Below are 17,183 nucleotides of genomic sequence, written 5' to 3'. Positions count from 1 at the left end.
ATTTTTTACGGATACCTATTGGGTGTGGTTACAACTTCCATCCCTACATATTTTAGTATTCTTTAGGTTTCCTTTTAGAGCAGAAGAAACGGTAAATAAATTCATAAATAAAAATAGAGTGGATAAAAAATAGATAGCACACACTAATAGAATTTTATTAACCTCGGTTCTTTCAAATTCCACCATAAGAAAAACTGAAAAATTATTTTGGTTATAATAGAAAGAAAAAAAGAAAGCAAATGAGATAATTTTTTTACGAAACAGAAGGAGTAGTTTATTGTTAACTTTCATTGACAATTGTGATGACTTAAATTCTAGTCTATCAAGGAATTGGTTCAACTTTTAATCGTTATTAAGAGACTGCAAATCAAGAGATAATATGAAACAAGACACAAAATACTGCATAGTTCAGTGATGTTGCTTAATTGTCTTCTTTAGGCCTAACTTCTATTCCTTCAAGAAAGAAATTCCCCTTGCACCCATTACTCTTTATTTCCATAACACTCATCTCGATTTCATCTTCGAGATTTGAATTGAAGAATTCTCCCATCTTAATCTCCCACCATCCATCGCTTCTCACACTAGGACGTTGCAATCCTACTATGTTGTGTGGCCTGGGCCTCCTCCCACTATACCACCTACCTATGACAGGTTCTATGTGTGGATCAAAACAGACTATTTTAGTGTTGTTATGGCCACCTTTGACGCCAACGGTTAAGTCTACAGTTTTGTTCTCAAATCCATAGGCATCAATCATCTTGAACACAAGATAAGCTGCATACTGAGTATTTGGGGACAAGGCAAGAGTGTTGATTATTCCACGAATTTCAAACCACCACACATAACAAAGCTTAGCAACTTCAGGGAACCTGTCCAAAATTTGAGCAGATAGTAAAGATAAGAATAGAGCTGAGAAAAAAGATGAAAGTGATTCATACCATCACAGTCACAGTTATACAGAGATGTAGATACACTAACAATGCAGATTCTTCGATTAAAATTTGGTAGATGTAAACAAAGCATACCTGACTATGACAGACTTTTGATATCGTTTGTTATCTATCAAGAGAATTATCTAAAAGTAGATCACCATCACTAATATTGAGGTTCAGATCGTTTCTGATTAAATAGGTCTAAAAATAATTATTCATTTGGAATATAAAACGAAGAGAAAGTGAGAAAAGCTGAATATGGAAAATGTTTTCATAATATTTTATATCCTTTGAAATGAAAAACATTCTCATATATTTACTCATTTTGAGAGAAGCTATGGATTTTGAAACATTTATCAAACAACAATGCTATTCTTACACTCCCAAGTATTTACACCGTATGTATGGACGATACTATTCACCGTTTGTACATGAACAGTGTAATATTATATTAATTTTTCTTTTTTTACGTTTTTTTATTTTTTTAAAAAATATTTTTTATATGTTTTTAAAAAAAATATTTGACAATACCTGCAGATTTACTTCCGGATTTACCTGCATTTGACATTACCTGCGGATTTACCTAAATTCGTAGGTAAATTCGCAAGTAAATCCGCAGGTATTGTCAAATCCGTAGGTAAATCCACACGTATTGTCAAATATTTTTTTAAAAAACATAAAAAAATATTTTTTAAAAAAATAATATTTAAAAAAAATAAAAAAAATATTAATGTATTATATTACATTGTTCATGTACGGACGGTGAATATTATCGTCCGTACATGAACAGTGTCGTCCGTACATACGGTGTAGGTGTACAAATAGCATTTTTCTTTATCTAATGGCATGGTCTAGAAGTAGAACACCACATTGAGCACCAACTCATGGTCTAGAAGTAGAACACCACATTGAGCACCAACTGGACAAACACTACTCATGCACTATCTATGATTTGGAGGTTTCACCGACAAATGTTAAAAATATGGCGGCAAAGCCTCTTGATTTTTGGTACAAGAGGTAAGAGCAAATTCAACCTCATTGTTTTTCATCAGTTTCAATAATGAGAGAAATAGGATCAATTAACAGTAGCTGGCCACTTACAGAGGAAATAGAATTCAAGCTCATAACTTAGGTGACATGCTCAAATTTTATAGAGCAAATTGTAATATATATATATATATATATATATATATATATATATATATATATATATATATATATATATATATATATATATATATATATATATATATATATATATATATATATATATATATATATATATATATATATATATATATATATATATATATATATATATATATATATATATATATATATATATATATATATATATATATATATATATATATATATATATACATATATATATATACATATATACATATACATATATACATATACATATATACATATACATATATACATATACATATATACATATATATATATATATATATATATATATATATATATATATATATATATATATATATATATATATATATATATATATATAGCATACCTAATACATTATATATGTAATTCCAATAATAAAACCACAATAAAACCAGTCTAATGAACCGCACAAGGTAACAAAAGAAATACATTTGGTATTAACACAAGAAAAATGAAAAGAAATACAAAACTTAAGAGTTAAGCTAACCTGGAGTTAGGCATAGTAATCCAATTCCAATAACGCTCATCATCACCCCAAGAGATGGATAAAGATCTGGCCGCGAGCATGTAAAATATTTTCCCACTCTTTCTATCCAATTGAAAGCTCTGCGTTATCAATTCAGTTTACTTTTACTACACACTCAATATCATAAACCCTAACATACAAGAAATTGGGGAGAACAATACCTTTAGACCATTGTCGATGATGATAGGACGATCCGATAGTGCTAAGTAGAGAGCCTTTTTGGAATCAATGTTGGAAAGTGAAGGAGAATTTGAGATGATAGAATCCATGAAATGAGAATTGGAAGGGAGAAATTGATTCCAGACAACGTCGGAATCGGCAGCAGAATGAAAAGTATTGGAAACGAGGGAGAGTCTGCCGGCGTCAACGGGAGTAGTACGAGAGAGTATAGTGGATAGACATTCTTCTGGCAATTCTTGAAACTGCGTCATTATTCAAACTGAGAAGAAGAATGGAGGTGGATATAGTTATAATTCAACCATAACTGGTCTTATGTTTTGTTTTTATAGTGAGAAAATATTTGCATTTCTAACAAAACAATGGGTGGCACCCGTTTAGTCAGGGAGACAAACAAAACTAAACACACGTGGATTTCATTCGGTATTGTTGTCAAATTTAATCCTTCTTTTTAAAATGTTTACTTTTTAAAAAGATGATTTCTTTTTAATATGAATTCAAAGTTCAAAAAGTAGCATTGAATGTAATTTGTTTTTCAATTATTCTTAACTATTAAGAAAAAAAAAATCAAATTCACTAATAAAAAGTTAAAATATTCTAGACAAGAATATAATCATCATTAAAAAAGTAATTACATTTATTTTTTTTATAAAAAAAATGACACTTAAAAATAAACCGAAGAAGTATTATATACTAAAAAATCATCTGAATTTCATTAAACATAGTTGTCAAATTTAATAAGTATAATCATAATAATTGTACGATGCACGAAAAGTAAATAAATAATGTTAATAAAAAATTAATATAAAGTTATTATTTACAATAATTATTTTTTAAAGAAAAAATCTAAATATTTTTATTAGGACTTTTATACATTAATTCATTTTGAATTAATAATATAAACTAATTGTTTTGAAGTTTGTAATAGGGGTGTTCAAAACCAAACCGGCCCGATATAAAACCGCAAAATTGAACCAAACCAAACCGAAATCGTAAAAAACCACATTAGGTTTGGATGTGTTTGAGCATTGTTTTAACAAACCGCACGGTTCGGTTCGGTTTGCGGTTTGTATTTTACAAACCAAACCAAGCTAAATCAAACCGCATTATGTTACAACCCCCCAAACTTCAATTATCTTATATTCAATCCAAACTCAAACCTATTATACCTTAGCCTTACGATTACGAATGATTTTCTCTTTGTCACACTTGAGATTTCAGTTTAAGTCTTCTCTATTCTCTCATAGCGGTATTGCACCTTCTTCTCATCTTCTTTTCCAAATACATATCACATATTTTTTTCTAGTCTTTCATCTCTTAAGTTCTTTCTTTTTCATCTTATTATTTTTATTCTACTGTACTCTCTTCCAATTATATTTTTAATGTTCCTCTTCTTATCTAATCACATCTCTTTTGCTCTTTATTTTTCATCTTCTCTAATATTTCATCTCCTATTTTTAGGAGGAGAATACCTAAAAAAATAAAGAATACATCTAAAAAAACATAATTAAGAATTAAAAAACAAAAACAAAGTTAGGAGGAGAATACCTAAAAAATAAAATATAACCTGTTCCGGACTGGCCCAATTATCCCAATTGATCCAATCCACTCTTTGCCCCAATGCATCCTGGCCCAAACGCGCGACATCCTTCCCCGGCCTGCTCCGAGAAAACGCAAGACATAACCGAGCACGATGAAGCCTCGTGCTCGACAACGACTAGTTATCCGTGTTTCCTGGCCGTAAACCACGCGTGGGTCCTCAAAAGATGGAGTCCATTTTCATAGAGTTGCCATATAAATAGCTCTCTAACCCTAGAGGGCAAGGTAATCACAATTCTACCCAAAAATCTCTTACTTTTCTGTTGTACCTCGTTGTTCAAACACTTACTTTGGCATCGGAGTGCCTTGCAGGAACAACCCATTTTTTCTCCCAATCGTCCCGAAGTTCAAGCCTGACCGTTGCTGGCCACCTGTTCTGCTCGTAAAGATCAGTGGCACCGTCTGTGGGAAATATTTGCTTCCCCGATTCATTTTCTTGCACTTCTTGATCCTTTATTGCATCTGGAAGAACTTAGAAACCAAAGCTCTCATCCAACAATCATTCATGGTCGGCAATAACGAAGACTTCCCTTCTTTGGACGCGACAATGACCAACAAAAACAACATCACTCTCGTCGTTCCTTCCCCCAGCAACACTGCTTCTCATCCTCATGACGGTCTCACGGCGTCTCCCTCCTCAGAAGATGCCCGTAACAACGCTACGCCCCATTCCACCACCGGGGAGACCCCATTTTGGTTCACGTACGGGACAGAGGCCGTAATTCCCATCAAGGTATATGTGCCCACCAGGCGAACCGAGGAGCCCCTCAACGAGGAAATGAACTGGGAAGCTGTCAGAGAGGAACTTGACCTGATCGAAGAGGTCTGGTTGGGCACAGCTTTACGCAAAGCATCGCTCAAACATAATATCGCTCTGAGATATGACACGAAAGTCATCAAACGAGAATTTGAAGTGGACAGTTTAGTGCTTAAGAGAAACCACAAGGATTCTCGCGAAGGCAAGCTGGCCGCAAACTGGGAAGGCCCCTATCGCGTCCGGTCAAAGACCAAAAATAGAGCGTACTACTTAGAAAATCTACAAGGAGAAGAACTTGCTCGACCTTGGAACGCTCAAAAACTCAAGCAGTATTACAGCTAGGAGCCAGAAGCGCTCGAAAAACAAGTGCGGCCCGGGTACACGCCTAACACCTCATGATGAAACAAAACGACAGAAGCCCGCTCCCGTAATCAAGTGGACTCCTTATCCTTCGGAGGGGGCACGAATGTCGAGCACCCCGTAGTAGTGGTACCATGATGGTAGAACGCCCTGCTCGCGAAGGGACCATTCACGCCATGAGACTCAGACCCCAACACAACGAGGTTTGAGACTCACCTCTGCCAGGCACGTGTCCCAGCTGTCGACCAGAGTTCCACACACTTGGCGACTACACATTGAAACCGAGCAAATCTCTTACAAACAGATAAACTAACGAGACTACGATAAAAATACTTCATTTACTTATTGGATAGAGTACAAAATCCGAACAAAACAAACGAAAATACATCATTCGCCTCGGCGCTTAAATTCTTCGCCTCGGCGCTTAAATTCTTCAGAGTGAATAAATTGGAACCAGTCTTCATCCCACTCTGAGTCATACTCACTCTCCCTAGACATGCCCAGCGCTCCCGAAGACTGAGTCCGAGCACCTGCCTCATGAACCCCCTGAGAACGGGAGGCAGACTCAGCAGAAGCCTTCTTCTTCTCCTCCTACTTGGAACCGCGAGAGTGAGAAACCTTGGAAAATTTCTTCCCCTTCAACGCCACCCATTTCTCTGCGAAAATAAGAAAGGAACTTAAGGAGGAAGAACCCCCTAATAACCTCTTTTATAGAGAAAGAAGAGCATAGGTAATATAGAAAGCATTAAATGCACTTAAAGACATGGGGAACAGCGTGCACGCCGCCCCATAAGTCAAATGCACGCAAACAAGCTTCATAAAACGAGGCAAATGGAAGCAATAAATACAGAATAAAATGGGCATGAATTAAAAGATGGGCAATAAACCCGCAAAATGTGCCCGGCTAACAACCATGCAGGCCAAGCCGATATATATCCTTACATAATGAAAAGGGAGGCATACCCCCGGGAACATACAAGTATTTCAAAACGGCACGCAGGCCAAACTCTGAGCAGAAAAACATAAAAATCAAACACCTTCTTCCATATGGGTCTCCTCGGTCCCCTGAGTTGCGGACTCCTCCCCACCGACCGTGAACCCTGGGGAGACAATATGGCCATCCTCCACTCGATGCAAAGGGCCAGTACCCTCGGTCACCAACTTTACCCCCGAATTCTTTAACTTAAGCTAGGCTATAGTAGATTTATAGGTGTCATGGGCGGTAGCCACGCAGTCGTCACTCAGAACCCGTATATAGTCTATGAGGTCCTCCCGGGACAGGAGAGCATTTTCCTCGTCCGTCTCATCCTCGGCAGGTGCCAAAGACCGACATAGAGTGGATTCCTTAACCGAGGAAGACAACATCACACCATAAAGAGTCTGGGAAAGCAATGTGAGATGCTCCTTCGCATCGAGCAGGGCATCCTCCTTAGCAGCCAGACTAACCTTCAGATCCAGCAAGTCCTTGTCCCTGGCTTTCAGCTCCTCCTGCACCTTCTTCAGAGCAGCTACCCTACTCTTGCACTCTTCTTCTATCCTATGCACTGCCTCCACAGAATAGGGTGCCGAACAGGCATAAAGAATGGCCAGCTCAAGGACCCTCACCACAGCGGAAGCATCCTGGACCAGGAACTTTTGAGGGACGGAGGGATCCATACCTTCAACATGAAGAGACTCAGCCCGGGGGATGGCCAGAGAAGGGCCACCTTTGAAGATCCTGGGCTGCATGAAACACGAGGGCAAGGTAAAGAAATCACCAGTTTCCTCTTGAGTCAAGTCCATAACTTCAACCCTTTGTCGCTTGTGCCGAACCAGAGCATCTGGATCAGGTTATTGGCGAAGAGGTGAGGGGTGGACGATAGCCAGTCTCAGATAATCCCCCTGATCAGCAGCATCGTGAGGAGAGCCAGCAGCAACCGGAGATGAGGATGAAGTACCCGAGCCCATCGCTGGGGCAGCCTGCAGAGCAGCCAATTGAGTGCCATCACTTTTCTTGAACACCACCTTCAACTTGCCCGCATGCTTGAGGATCCTGTCATGGCGTGCACGATCCATCGATCTTGACAAACAAACAAATAAATGTTAGTTCACTAAGACGGGCAGAAACTTGTGAATAAAAACAAAGCAAGATGAAAAACAAATGGATACCGAGGTAAGCAAAGGCACCCTTGTCCGTGCCGCTCACCAACAATTCCTTAATACTAATATAGCGGGGTTCCAACACAGGCTCCCCCTTCTTGTCAACCACATATTTCCCCGACCAGTCCAGATTCACGGCTTAAGGAATACCCCGTACAAACTCCTGGAGGACAGCGAAGTCATCTCGCCCGTCCCCATCCAGACCACCAACCCTGGTGATGAACTACTCGGTACCGTAATCAAAATGGTCCTTCGACTAGAAAAACCTAAACCTCGGCTTCCTCGTGGTCACCGGCTCCCCCATATCGTTGCAAACCGGGCGGCCATTAAAGTCCAACGTCGGCACCCTATAGAAAATGGTGTCCCGAGCTTCCCTCGACTGGGGACGAATGAGGAAGAAGCGTGTCTTGAAATGCTTCAAGGAGTCAGAGAACGATTTGAAAAATATATTCGACTGCATCAATGAAACCCAGCCGAACCGACCATTAACGATCTTGTGCTGCACGGAGAAGCAGTAGAAGAACAGAGGGATGGTGGCCGCAATCTTCAAAAACTTGCAAGTCAACTCGAATGCCCGGACGAAGGCGATTGAGTTCGGATGGAGTTTACTGGGCGCCAATTCCAAATGATTGAACACCGAGACTTGGAAGTCAGAAAAGGGCACCGGGAACCCCATCTCCCAAAAGACTATCTTGTACATGGGTATGTGATCGGGGGTGTAGACATCAACGGTCCAACTGTTCTTATTCACATCTCCTTCCGAGTCCACATATCCCCCAATATCCAAGTAAATATCCGAGATGTCATCGACAAAATGGCTCTCTGACTCGAGCACCTCATCGAGCACCCACGAGTCCGGGGACACCTTCTATCGAATCAGCGGAGTCATCTACGACAAGCCCTAAGTAGAGGGTAACCCTTGTTCTGCCATAATCACCTGAAAAGCATAGGAGAAAAGTGAATTCGACAGCACAATCAAATCCACCCTTCCACCGCTATTCAAGTGAAAGGGCGTATGAATGATCCGAGGGTCTAGAGCCCCCAACCATGCCCCTCCTCGGAGAACCGGTCGCCAACAAGGTATTTGCTCGGTCTCCTAGGGGCAAACGTGCGCGCCACCCCGAGGACAAACCCCAGAGTCCATTGCAGATTCGTAACAGAAAAACAATTAAACAAAAGGGTGCAGAGCACAAAATCCCTAAACGGAATTAGTCTACAACCGTCAACGGTGGAGAAATCAATCTTCACCACTGTCAACCACCAACATACACTCCACAGCCTATACTAAAATCACCCTAAATCGTATCCTAACCACATGTCATCTACTGTGAAAAGATTCAAAATACAGAGAATACGAGGAATCAAAGGACAAGACTTACGATTTTGAGTGTAGCAGGGGCTTTGAAGCTGGGAATGGAAACGTCACGGCGGAGCTAAGGTGGAGAAGATGACCGGAGCACTCACGTGGAAGATGAGTGGAATGGATGAAAAGTTCAAATGGATCAGTTTGAAAAGTATATATAGGCGCTCAAAAAGGGGCCTCACGTGCCCCGCACCCCCCCCTCTGTCAGTGATGACCCATCATTAACCCTAAGGGGCCTATGACTAGCCTAGCCATCATTGCACATTAAACGCGACACGAAGCTCCATAACTGACACCCACACGCCACTTATCCAAGATCCGGTCCAACTGTTCCTCTCCCCGTCGAATCGCCTGATCCATCCATGCCACCCCACTCCAAATTGGACACCAGGCCCTTTCGCCCCGGCAGAGCTCCTCTGCCCGACTTCCTTAAGTCCTTACTTCCGCGACCGGAAGCAACGACTTGGGGGGATCCTGTTTCGGACTGGCCCAATTATTCCAATTGGCCTAATCCACTCTTTGGCCCAATACATCCTGGCCCAAACGCGCGACAGCCTTCCCTGGCCTGCTCCGGGCAAACGCAAGACATAACCGAGCATGCTGAAGCCTCCTAAAATTAAAAATAAACACTAAAGTTAGAAAAAAATACAAAAACAATATATTTAAAGAAAAACACACTTCTTCTAACTTGCTCATTGATATTATTTTTGTGATGCTTCAAATTATGCATCTACAAAAGAAAACATAATTAAAATTGAGTAGAAAAAATAAAAGCTATAAGTTTAGAGTTATTGTTTTCTTTAAATAATTATATAAGAAGTAAAAATCATAGAATAATGGAGAGAAATTCACATAAATACATATATTAAAGAAAACAAAAATCATATGTTTGCAGAGTAAGTTACTTCTTTTAAATTGTCATATTCTTCAACTCAACTTCTTCACCAATATTTTATGAAGCTTCAAAGTATACCTAAAATAAATATAACAAAGAGTTAAAAAACAATAATAAAGATATGAAGAGAAAATTAAACTCATATAATTAAAAAATAAAAATGGAGACAACAAACTTACACCGTTCTCATTTTTCTTGAATGACCATCCATGACTATTATTGTAGATGCTGAAGCAAATATAAAACCAAAGATGACAATAAAAGTTAAACGAATATATCAATTAGATTAATAATATCAAAAACTAAGAATCCATTATTCGTGGATTCTTGAAACAGAAACAAAAACTTTGAAACGAAAAACAAAAATTTATAATGAGATAGAAGGTACAATCACAAAAGACACATAAAAAAATACATATATTAAAGAATAATATATGTATATTGATAACTAACCTAAATTCATTCATGTAGTGGATTATAAATTCTATTATTAATTCATTCAAGTTTTAATTATAATTTTGTTATTAATAAAAAATATTAAATTATTCATTCATGTAGTGGGTTAGCCACGTTTAGTTTTTAATTTGGGTTAGCCAAGTTTTATTTCTAATTTTATTATTAATAATAAATATTAAATTAAATAATAAAATATTAATTAAATAATAAATAAATATGGATAAATGAAATTACTGAAATAACTCTAGTTTTGACTCAAAATTTTCTTCAATGACTTAACAACTTTAATTAATAAGGTAGTTTTTAACAAACTAATCAAAATTGAATTGGACTTCAAACCGAAGTACCTACGGGGTTAAGACCTTAAGATTAGACAGGGACTTAACTCTATTTGAATCGGTTATAAAGAAATATATTTTTTATTTATATCTAAAAATAATAATGCATAAGAGTAATTATATTTTTTTAAATGGTATAAAAAAATTTATTAATAATTTCAAAATAATTAATAATTTAATAGTTTTTAATTTCTTTAATAACCTTAATTTTGTCCATTTTTTTAAAAGGGATATTTTGAATGCTTTAAGCTTTCTTTTAAAAAGTATGTTTATTGACTATGAATTTTTCTTTTATTATTATATTTTTATACAGGATTTTTGTAAAATACTATAGTATATGTCCTCATATCTGTAATTTGACATGTACTTGTTATCTTTAATTTTAATAAAAATAAATACATCAACTGATAAATATCATATACTTAAATTTTCAACAAAATTAAAAAAAATCAAAGATTTTACTATATTGACTTATGAATGAAACTAATATGTTTAATGGTTTAATTGTGATGCATTTTTTTAAAGAACTAGACATACAATTTTATATGATGATATAAATTAAAATATATAAATATACATTGTATGGATATGGGTAAGGTGAGTACTAAGATACTCGTATTTGCCCTCTTAGCTGTTTATTTTAATGGATAATCACTTGTGTTTGCGTCTATGCTCATTTTACTGGTTTTTATCCTACACGTAGTAGGTATTTTTTGCAGGTACCCATTGGGTATGGTTACAACTTCCATCCCTATATATGTTTGTATTCTTGAGGTTTCCTTTTAGAGCAAAAGAAACGGTAAATAAATTCGTAAATAAAAATAGAGTGAATAAAAATCGATAGCACACACACTAGCGGAATTCTATCAACCCCAGTTCTTTCAAATTCCACCATGAGAAAAATTAAAAATTGAAAAATTATTTTGGTTATAATAGAAAAAAATGTTGCATTTGTATCGAACAATTATTTTGAAAAAAAAAAAGAAGAAGCAAATGAGACATTTTTTTTATGAAACAGAAGGAGTAGTTTATTGTGATCACTTAAATTCTAGTCTATCAAGGCATTGGTTCAACTTTAATCAATGTTATTAAGAGACAATATGAAACAAGACACAAAACACTACATAGTTCAGTGATGTTGCTTAATTGTATTCTTTAGGCCTAACTTCTATTCCTTCGAGAAATAAATTCCCTTTCACCCTATTACCCTTTAACTACATTACACTCATCTCGACTTCATCATTTAGATTTGAATTGAATAATTCTCCCATATTAATCTCCATCCATCCATCGCTTCTCATACTAGGATGTTGCAATCTTACTATGTTGAGTGGCCTCGACCTCCTCTCATTATACAAACTACCTATGGATGGTCCAGGTTTTATGATTGAATCCAAACAGACTATTTTAGTGTTGCAATGGCAACCTTTAATGTAACACCCCAAATCTACCCCTCAATTAATAAGAGAAATCAGAGTATAAAACATCGAAACAAGCACTAATTTGAGGCATCACATATTCGACTTAAACGAAACCACAATTCATGCTCAAAGTACATGGATACATAACACTTATATTAGAGGAAACTCATAATTCATCAAACTTAAAAATCCAAACAACTTCATAATATTGCAGCGGAATCCAGATAACAACACATATCTAAATCAACATATATTCTTGCCAACATGGCACAATGTGTCCAAAGCGTCTCCACAAGACATAACATCATAATTCAAGAAAGATAATCAACATAAGACAAGACACAAGCCGGTATCGCAAACATTCCCCCCGAGTGCTACGTATCAGAGCATTGACACACCGACTCGAGCTATAAGGTACACGGCTACGCCACGTCGTTACCTGCACGTTATGTAACACCCGGTATTTAGTTAATTATTTAATTATATACATTCAAATTATTTCGAATTTAATTATTGAATTTGTGGAGTGTTGAGAATTGTTGACATGGGTTTTTATGATTAATTAGTCGATTAATTAATTGATTAAGTTGTAGAAATAGTATTGAAGAAATACTAAATTTACTATATGGACTTAATTAAGTGATGGTGGTAGTAAAAGGTGGGGTGTGAAGGTTAGGCCCAATAGGTTTAATGAAATTAGGTTAAGATAAGGATTAGGCTAATTAGAAGAGAAAAAGTCTTGGGGAATTTGTTATGGGAAGTTGTAGAGAAGAGAGAAAATAGGAGAGAAATTCATTCCCGTTTTTCTTGCAGCAGTCTCACTAAATCGAAGATCCCCGATTCGTTAACCGTTGGATCGTCACCAAATTTTGTGGGTAGGTTCGCAACACCTATATCTAACTTTTGACCGTTGGGATCTTCAAAATAAGGTCTGAGTTGTGAGATATCATCATCGCACTGTAGCTGCAAATTAAGGAAAATTTTCAGCTTTTTATTCGGATGAAAAGAGGCAATGTTTGGGAGCTAAGGCTAGATGGCTTCGATCGGTAGAATTGTAGAGCAGACTCCGAATACAAGGTAAGGGGTGGGGTTCTAACTCTATAACCGGACTCATGATGAATGATATGTGGGGGTTAAATTCGTAGGAAATAATTCCAGTTTATTTGTGTGTGATTTATGTTGCAAAACAATAATTCAGTATAAGTGGTACGTTGAATTTAGATAAAATTAATATCGATTTGCCGAGTTAGCCTATTTAAGCGGTATAATTAATTAATTGGAATTAATTGAAAATTGTATAGGTAGTTCGTATATGTTAGTAGGTGACTGTGTTTGACTTGTTTTGTGAATTATGATGAGTACGTTGTGTTGTTATTTCTTTGTGATTTCTAAGCGATGTGTATACTGTCGTGGTTTTATGCGAAGTTGCAGAATGTTTCAGTGACGATGTATACCTCTATTTATTAGTATAGCGACGATATAGGCTTATGCCTTGTGACGATGATTTTGTTTGTTGTGTGTGTTTGTTGCATTCATATACATATGCATTTTTGGCGACGGCCTAGATTGGCAAATTAGTGACGAAGGCTTAGGCCTTGATGCCTCTGTTTAACTGGCAATTGGCGATGGGGGCTGAAGCCCTGGGTACCACATGCATGTGCAGTTGTAAAGTCTCATTGTATGTGGCATGAGTGTGATTTAATTGTGATGTGACTTGAGTTGTTGTTAAATTGTGATAATGTGGAGTTGTAATTATAAATTGTTATACTAATGACGTGTTGTGACAAGTATTGTCTGAAAGATGAGAAATAGTTGTTATAACTATTAATATGTTGTCGTTATTGATTTTTGTTAATTATAACTGTTCAGGTTAATTGTTATTATAAATGTAGTCTGAAAGCTGTAACGTGATAATTTCGTATGATTAAATTCTAATATATTGTTTATCATGCGTTTGTTTATATTGGTAGATATCTCACCCTTTCTGAACGATGTTTCCCTATCATGGGAAATTGACAGGTACTCAAGATAACGGTGGAAGTTTTGAAGTGATTTTATGAAGTCTTTAGTTGTTGTTAGTCGAGTTGGTGTCTTGCTCTGATACGTAGCACTCGGGGGATAAAACGATTGTTTTAAATATTATTTTTGTTGCTGAATTTTTATATGGTTTTGGTTTAAATTGTAACTTAAAGTTACCGGGCAATGATGCTACGACTTGAATTGAATATTTATGAAGTTTGTTGATTCCGCTGCGAGTTAATTATTGAATTTAAACAAAGTGATTTTTTTGTAATGATTTGATTATCGTTTTAAATTCTTGTGCTATGTATCTATATGAAGGCAAGTAAGCCGTAAATGTTTTTGAGATGACGAATATGTGATACCTCAAATGAACTTGTTTGGAATTTATACTCTGATTTTCCGTATAATTTATTGGGTAGATTTGGGGTGTTACACAAGTGGTATCAGAGCAGGTCGGTCCGTCCGGCCAAGTTGTCTAATGTTATTTATTCCTCTGTACGCGACAAGTGTGTGAAACACTGTCGATACTTGTTGCTTTCTGGTTGTTGCAGGAATTAGTTTCAGCGAAGTGGGGGAGAAGCTTTGCTTCTCGGATGTGGTTCAGTTGCAAGTTCGCAAAGATGATTGTTGTCTTGGTGTTTCGAAAACTGAATTTCGACGAAAGAAGGTGTCTCTCGAGTTATAAAAAGTTTGGGAGTGAGGAGATATGTTAAGAGTTTTTTTGGAATATGTTTAAGTTGAAGAAAAATGAGTTTTTGAGTGAAATTTCCGTAAGCAAAACGCAGGAAATTGCTGAATGTTTTGTGAAACTTCAAAAATTCATAACTGGAGTTCTGGGTATCCGATTCGAGTCCCGTTTGAAGCGTTGGAAAGCTAATGAGAAGAAATTTATTTAAAAAATGGTTCCATCAGCTTTAATAGAATTATTTGTAACAAGATGATGTTGGAAAGAGATGAAGTTTGCGGTTACGCTTGTCCTTGGGACCAGACTTGTGCGTTGGTGTTGCGCTGGACGTTAGTGTCAGAGTTGAGTGAATTGAAGGAGTAATTAAAGGGTTTGTTTAGAAGAAATTTTAAGAATTAAGTGTCTCATTTGAGAAGTTTTGGAGATACCGTAAAGAGTGTCGCTGCATGGCGTCGATGTTCGCACTTTCGAATAGCGTTGGAATAGTTTACAAGTTAGTAACGGTTATGTTGAAGAAGTACCGGAATGGTCGACATATGTGTAATCGATTTGAGATGTGTTAATGGTTTGTTATGTTGGATGGTTGGACGTGGAGGTGAAGTTGATGATGGTTGTATCGGATAAATTTCCGAGGACGAAAATATTCTAAGTGGGGGAGAGTTGTAACACCCGGTATTTAGTTAATTATTTAATTATATACATTCAAATTATTTCGAATTTAATTATTGAATTTGTGGAGTGTTGAGAATTGTTGACATGGGTTTTTATGATTAATTAGTCGATTAATTAATTGATTAAGTTGTAGAAATAGTATTGAAGAAATACTAAATTTACTATATGGACTTAATTAAGTGATGGTGGTAGTAAAAGGTGGGGTGTGAAGGTTAGGCCCAATAGGTTTAATGAAATTAGGTTAAGATAAGGATTAGGCTAATTAGAAGAGAAAAAGTCTTGGGGAATTTGTTATGGGAAGTTGTAGAGAAGAGAGAAAATAGGAGAGAAATTCATTCCCGTTTTTCTTGCAGCAGTCTCACTAAATCGAAGATCCCCGATTCGTTAACTGTTGGATCGTCACCAAATTTTGTGGGTAGGTTCGCAACACCTATATCTAACTTTTGACCGTTGGGATCTTCAAAATAAGGTCTGAGTTGTGAGATATCATCATCGCACTGTAGCTGCAAATTAAGGAAAATTTTCAGCTTTTTATTCGGATGAAAAGAGGCAATGTTTGGGAGCTAAGGCTAGATGGCTTCGATCGGTAGAATTGTAGAGCAGACTCCGAATACAAGGTAAGGGGTGGGGTTCTAACTCTATAACCGGACTCATGATGAATGATATGTGGGGGTTAAATTCGTAGGAAATAATTCCAGTTTATTTGTGTGTGATTTATGTTGCAAAACAATAATTCAGTATAAGTGGTACGTTGAATTTAGATAAAATTAATATCGATTTGCCGAGTTAGCCTATTTAAGCGGTATAATTAATTAATTGGAATTAATTGAAAATTGTATAGGTAGTTCGTATATGTTAGTAGGTGACTGTGTTTGACTTGTTTTGTGAATTATGATGAGTACGTTGTGTTGTTATTTCTTTGTGATTTCTAAGCGATGTGTATACTGTCGTGGTTTTATGCGAAGTTGCAGAATGTTTCAGTGACGATGTATACCTCTATTTATTAGCATAGCGACGATATAGGCTTATGCCTTGTGACGATGATTTTGTTTGTTGTGTGTGTTTGTTGCATTCATATACATATGCATTTTTGGCGACGGCCTAGATTGGCAAATTAGTGACGAAGGCTTATACCTTGATGCCTCTGTTTAACTGGCAATTGGCGATGGGGGCTGAAGCCCTGGGTACCACATGCATGTGCAGTTGTAAAGTCTCATTGTATGTGGCATGAGTGTGATTTAATTGTGATGTGACTTGAGTTGTTGTTAAATTGTGATAATGTGGAGTTGTAATTATAAATTGTTATACTAATGACGTGTTGTGACAAGTATTGTCTGGAAGATGAGAAATAGTTGTTATAACTATTAATATGTTGTCGTTATTGATTTTTGTTAATTATAACTGTTCAGGTTAATTGTTATTATAAATGTAGTCTGAAAGCTGTAACGTGATAATTTCGTATGATTAAATTCTAATATATTGTTTATCATGCGTTTGTTTATATTGGTAGATATCTCACCCTTTCTGAATGATGTTTCCCTATCATGGGAAATTGACAGGTACTCAAGATAACGGTGGAAGTTTTGAAGTGATTTTATGAAGTCTTTAGTTGCTGTTAGTCGAGTTGGTGTCTTGCTCTGA

The 17,183-nt window shown here is 36.5% G+C and overlaps 2 protein-coding genes across 2 annotated transcripts; one reads left to right on the top strand and one right to left on the bottom strand.

Moving 5' to 3' along the window:
- Nucleotides 1-243: 243 nt before the first annotated feature.
- On the bottom strand, nt 244-3,206 carry LOC131617062 (F-box protein PP2-B10-like). Its single transcript, XM_058888446.1, has 3 exons — nt 2,820-3,206; nt 2,620-2,738; nt 244-869 (listed from the first exon to the last, which is right to left on the bottom strand). The coding sequence occupies exons 1-3, from the start codon at nt 3,087-3,089 to the stop codon at nt 422-424; spliced, it is 837 nt and encodes a 278-aa protein (XP_058744429.1). The 5' UTR covers nt 3,090-3,206; the 3' UTR covers nt 244-421.
- Nucleotides 3,207-4,939: 1,733 nt separating this feature from the next.
- Nucleotides 4,940-5,533, top strand: LOC131654433 (uncharacterized). Its single transcript, XM_058924641.1, has one exon. The coding sequence runs from the start codon at nt 4,940-4,942 to the stop codon at nt 5,531-5,533; it is 594 nt and encodes a 197-aa protein (XP_058780624.1).
- Nucleotides 5,534-17,183: the final 11,650 nt, after the last annotated feature.

Source organism: Vicia villosa, linkage group LG1, assembly GCF_029867415.1.
Source record: "Vicia villosa cultivar HV-30 ecotype Madison, WI linkage group LG1, Vvil1.0, whole genome shotgun sequence".
Lineage (NCBI taxonomy): Eukaryota > Viridiplantae > Streptophyta > Magnoliopsida > Fabales > Fabaceae > Vicia > Vicia villosa.
This window is presented reverse-complemented; position numbering and strand designations above follow the sequence as displayed.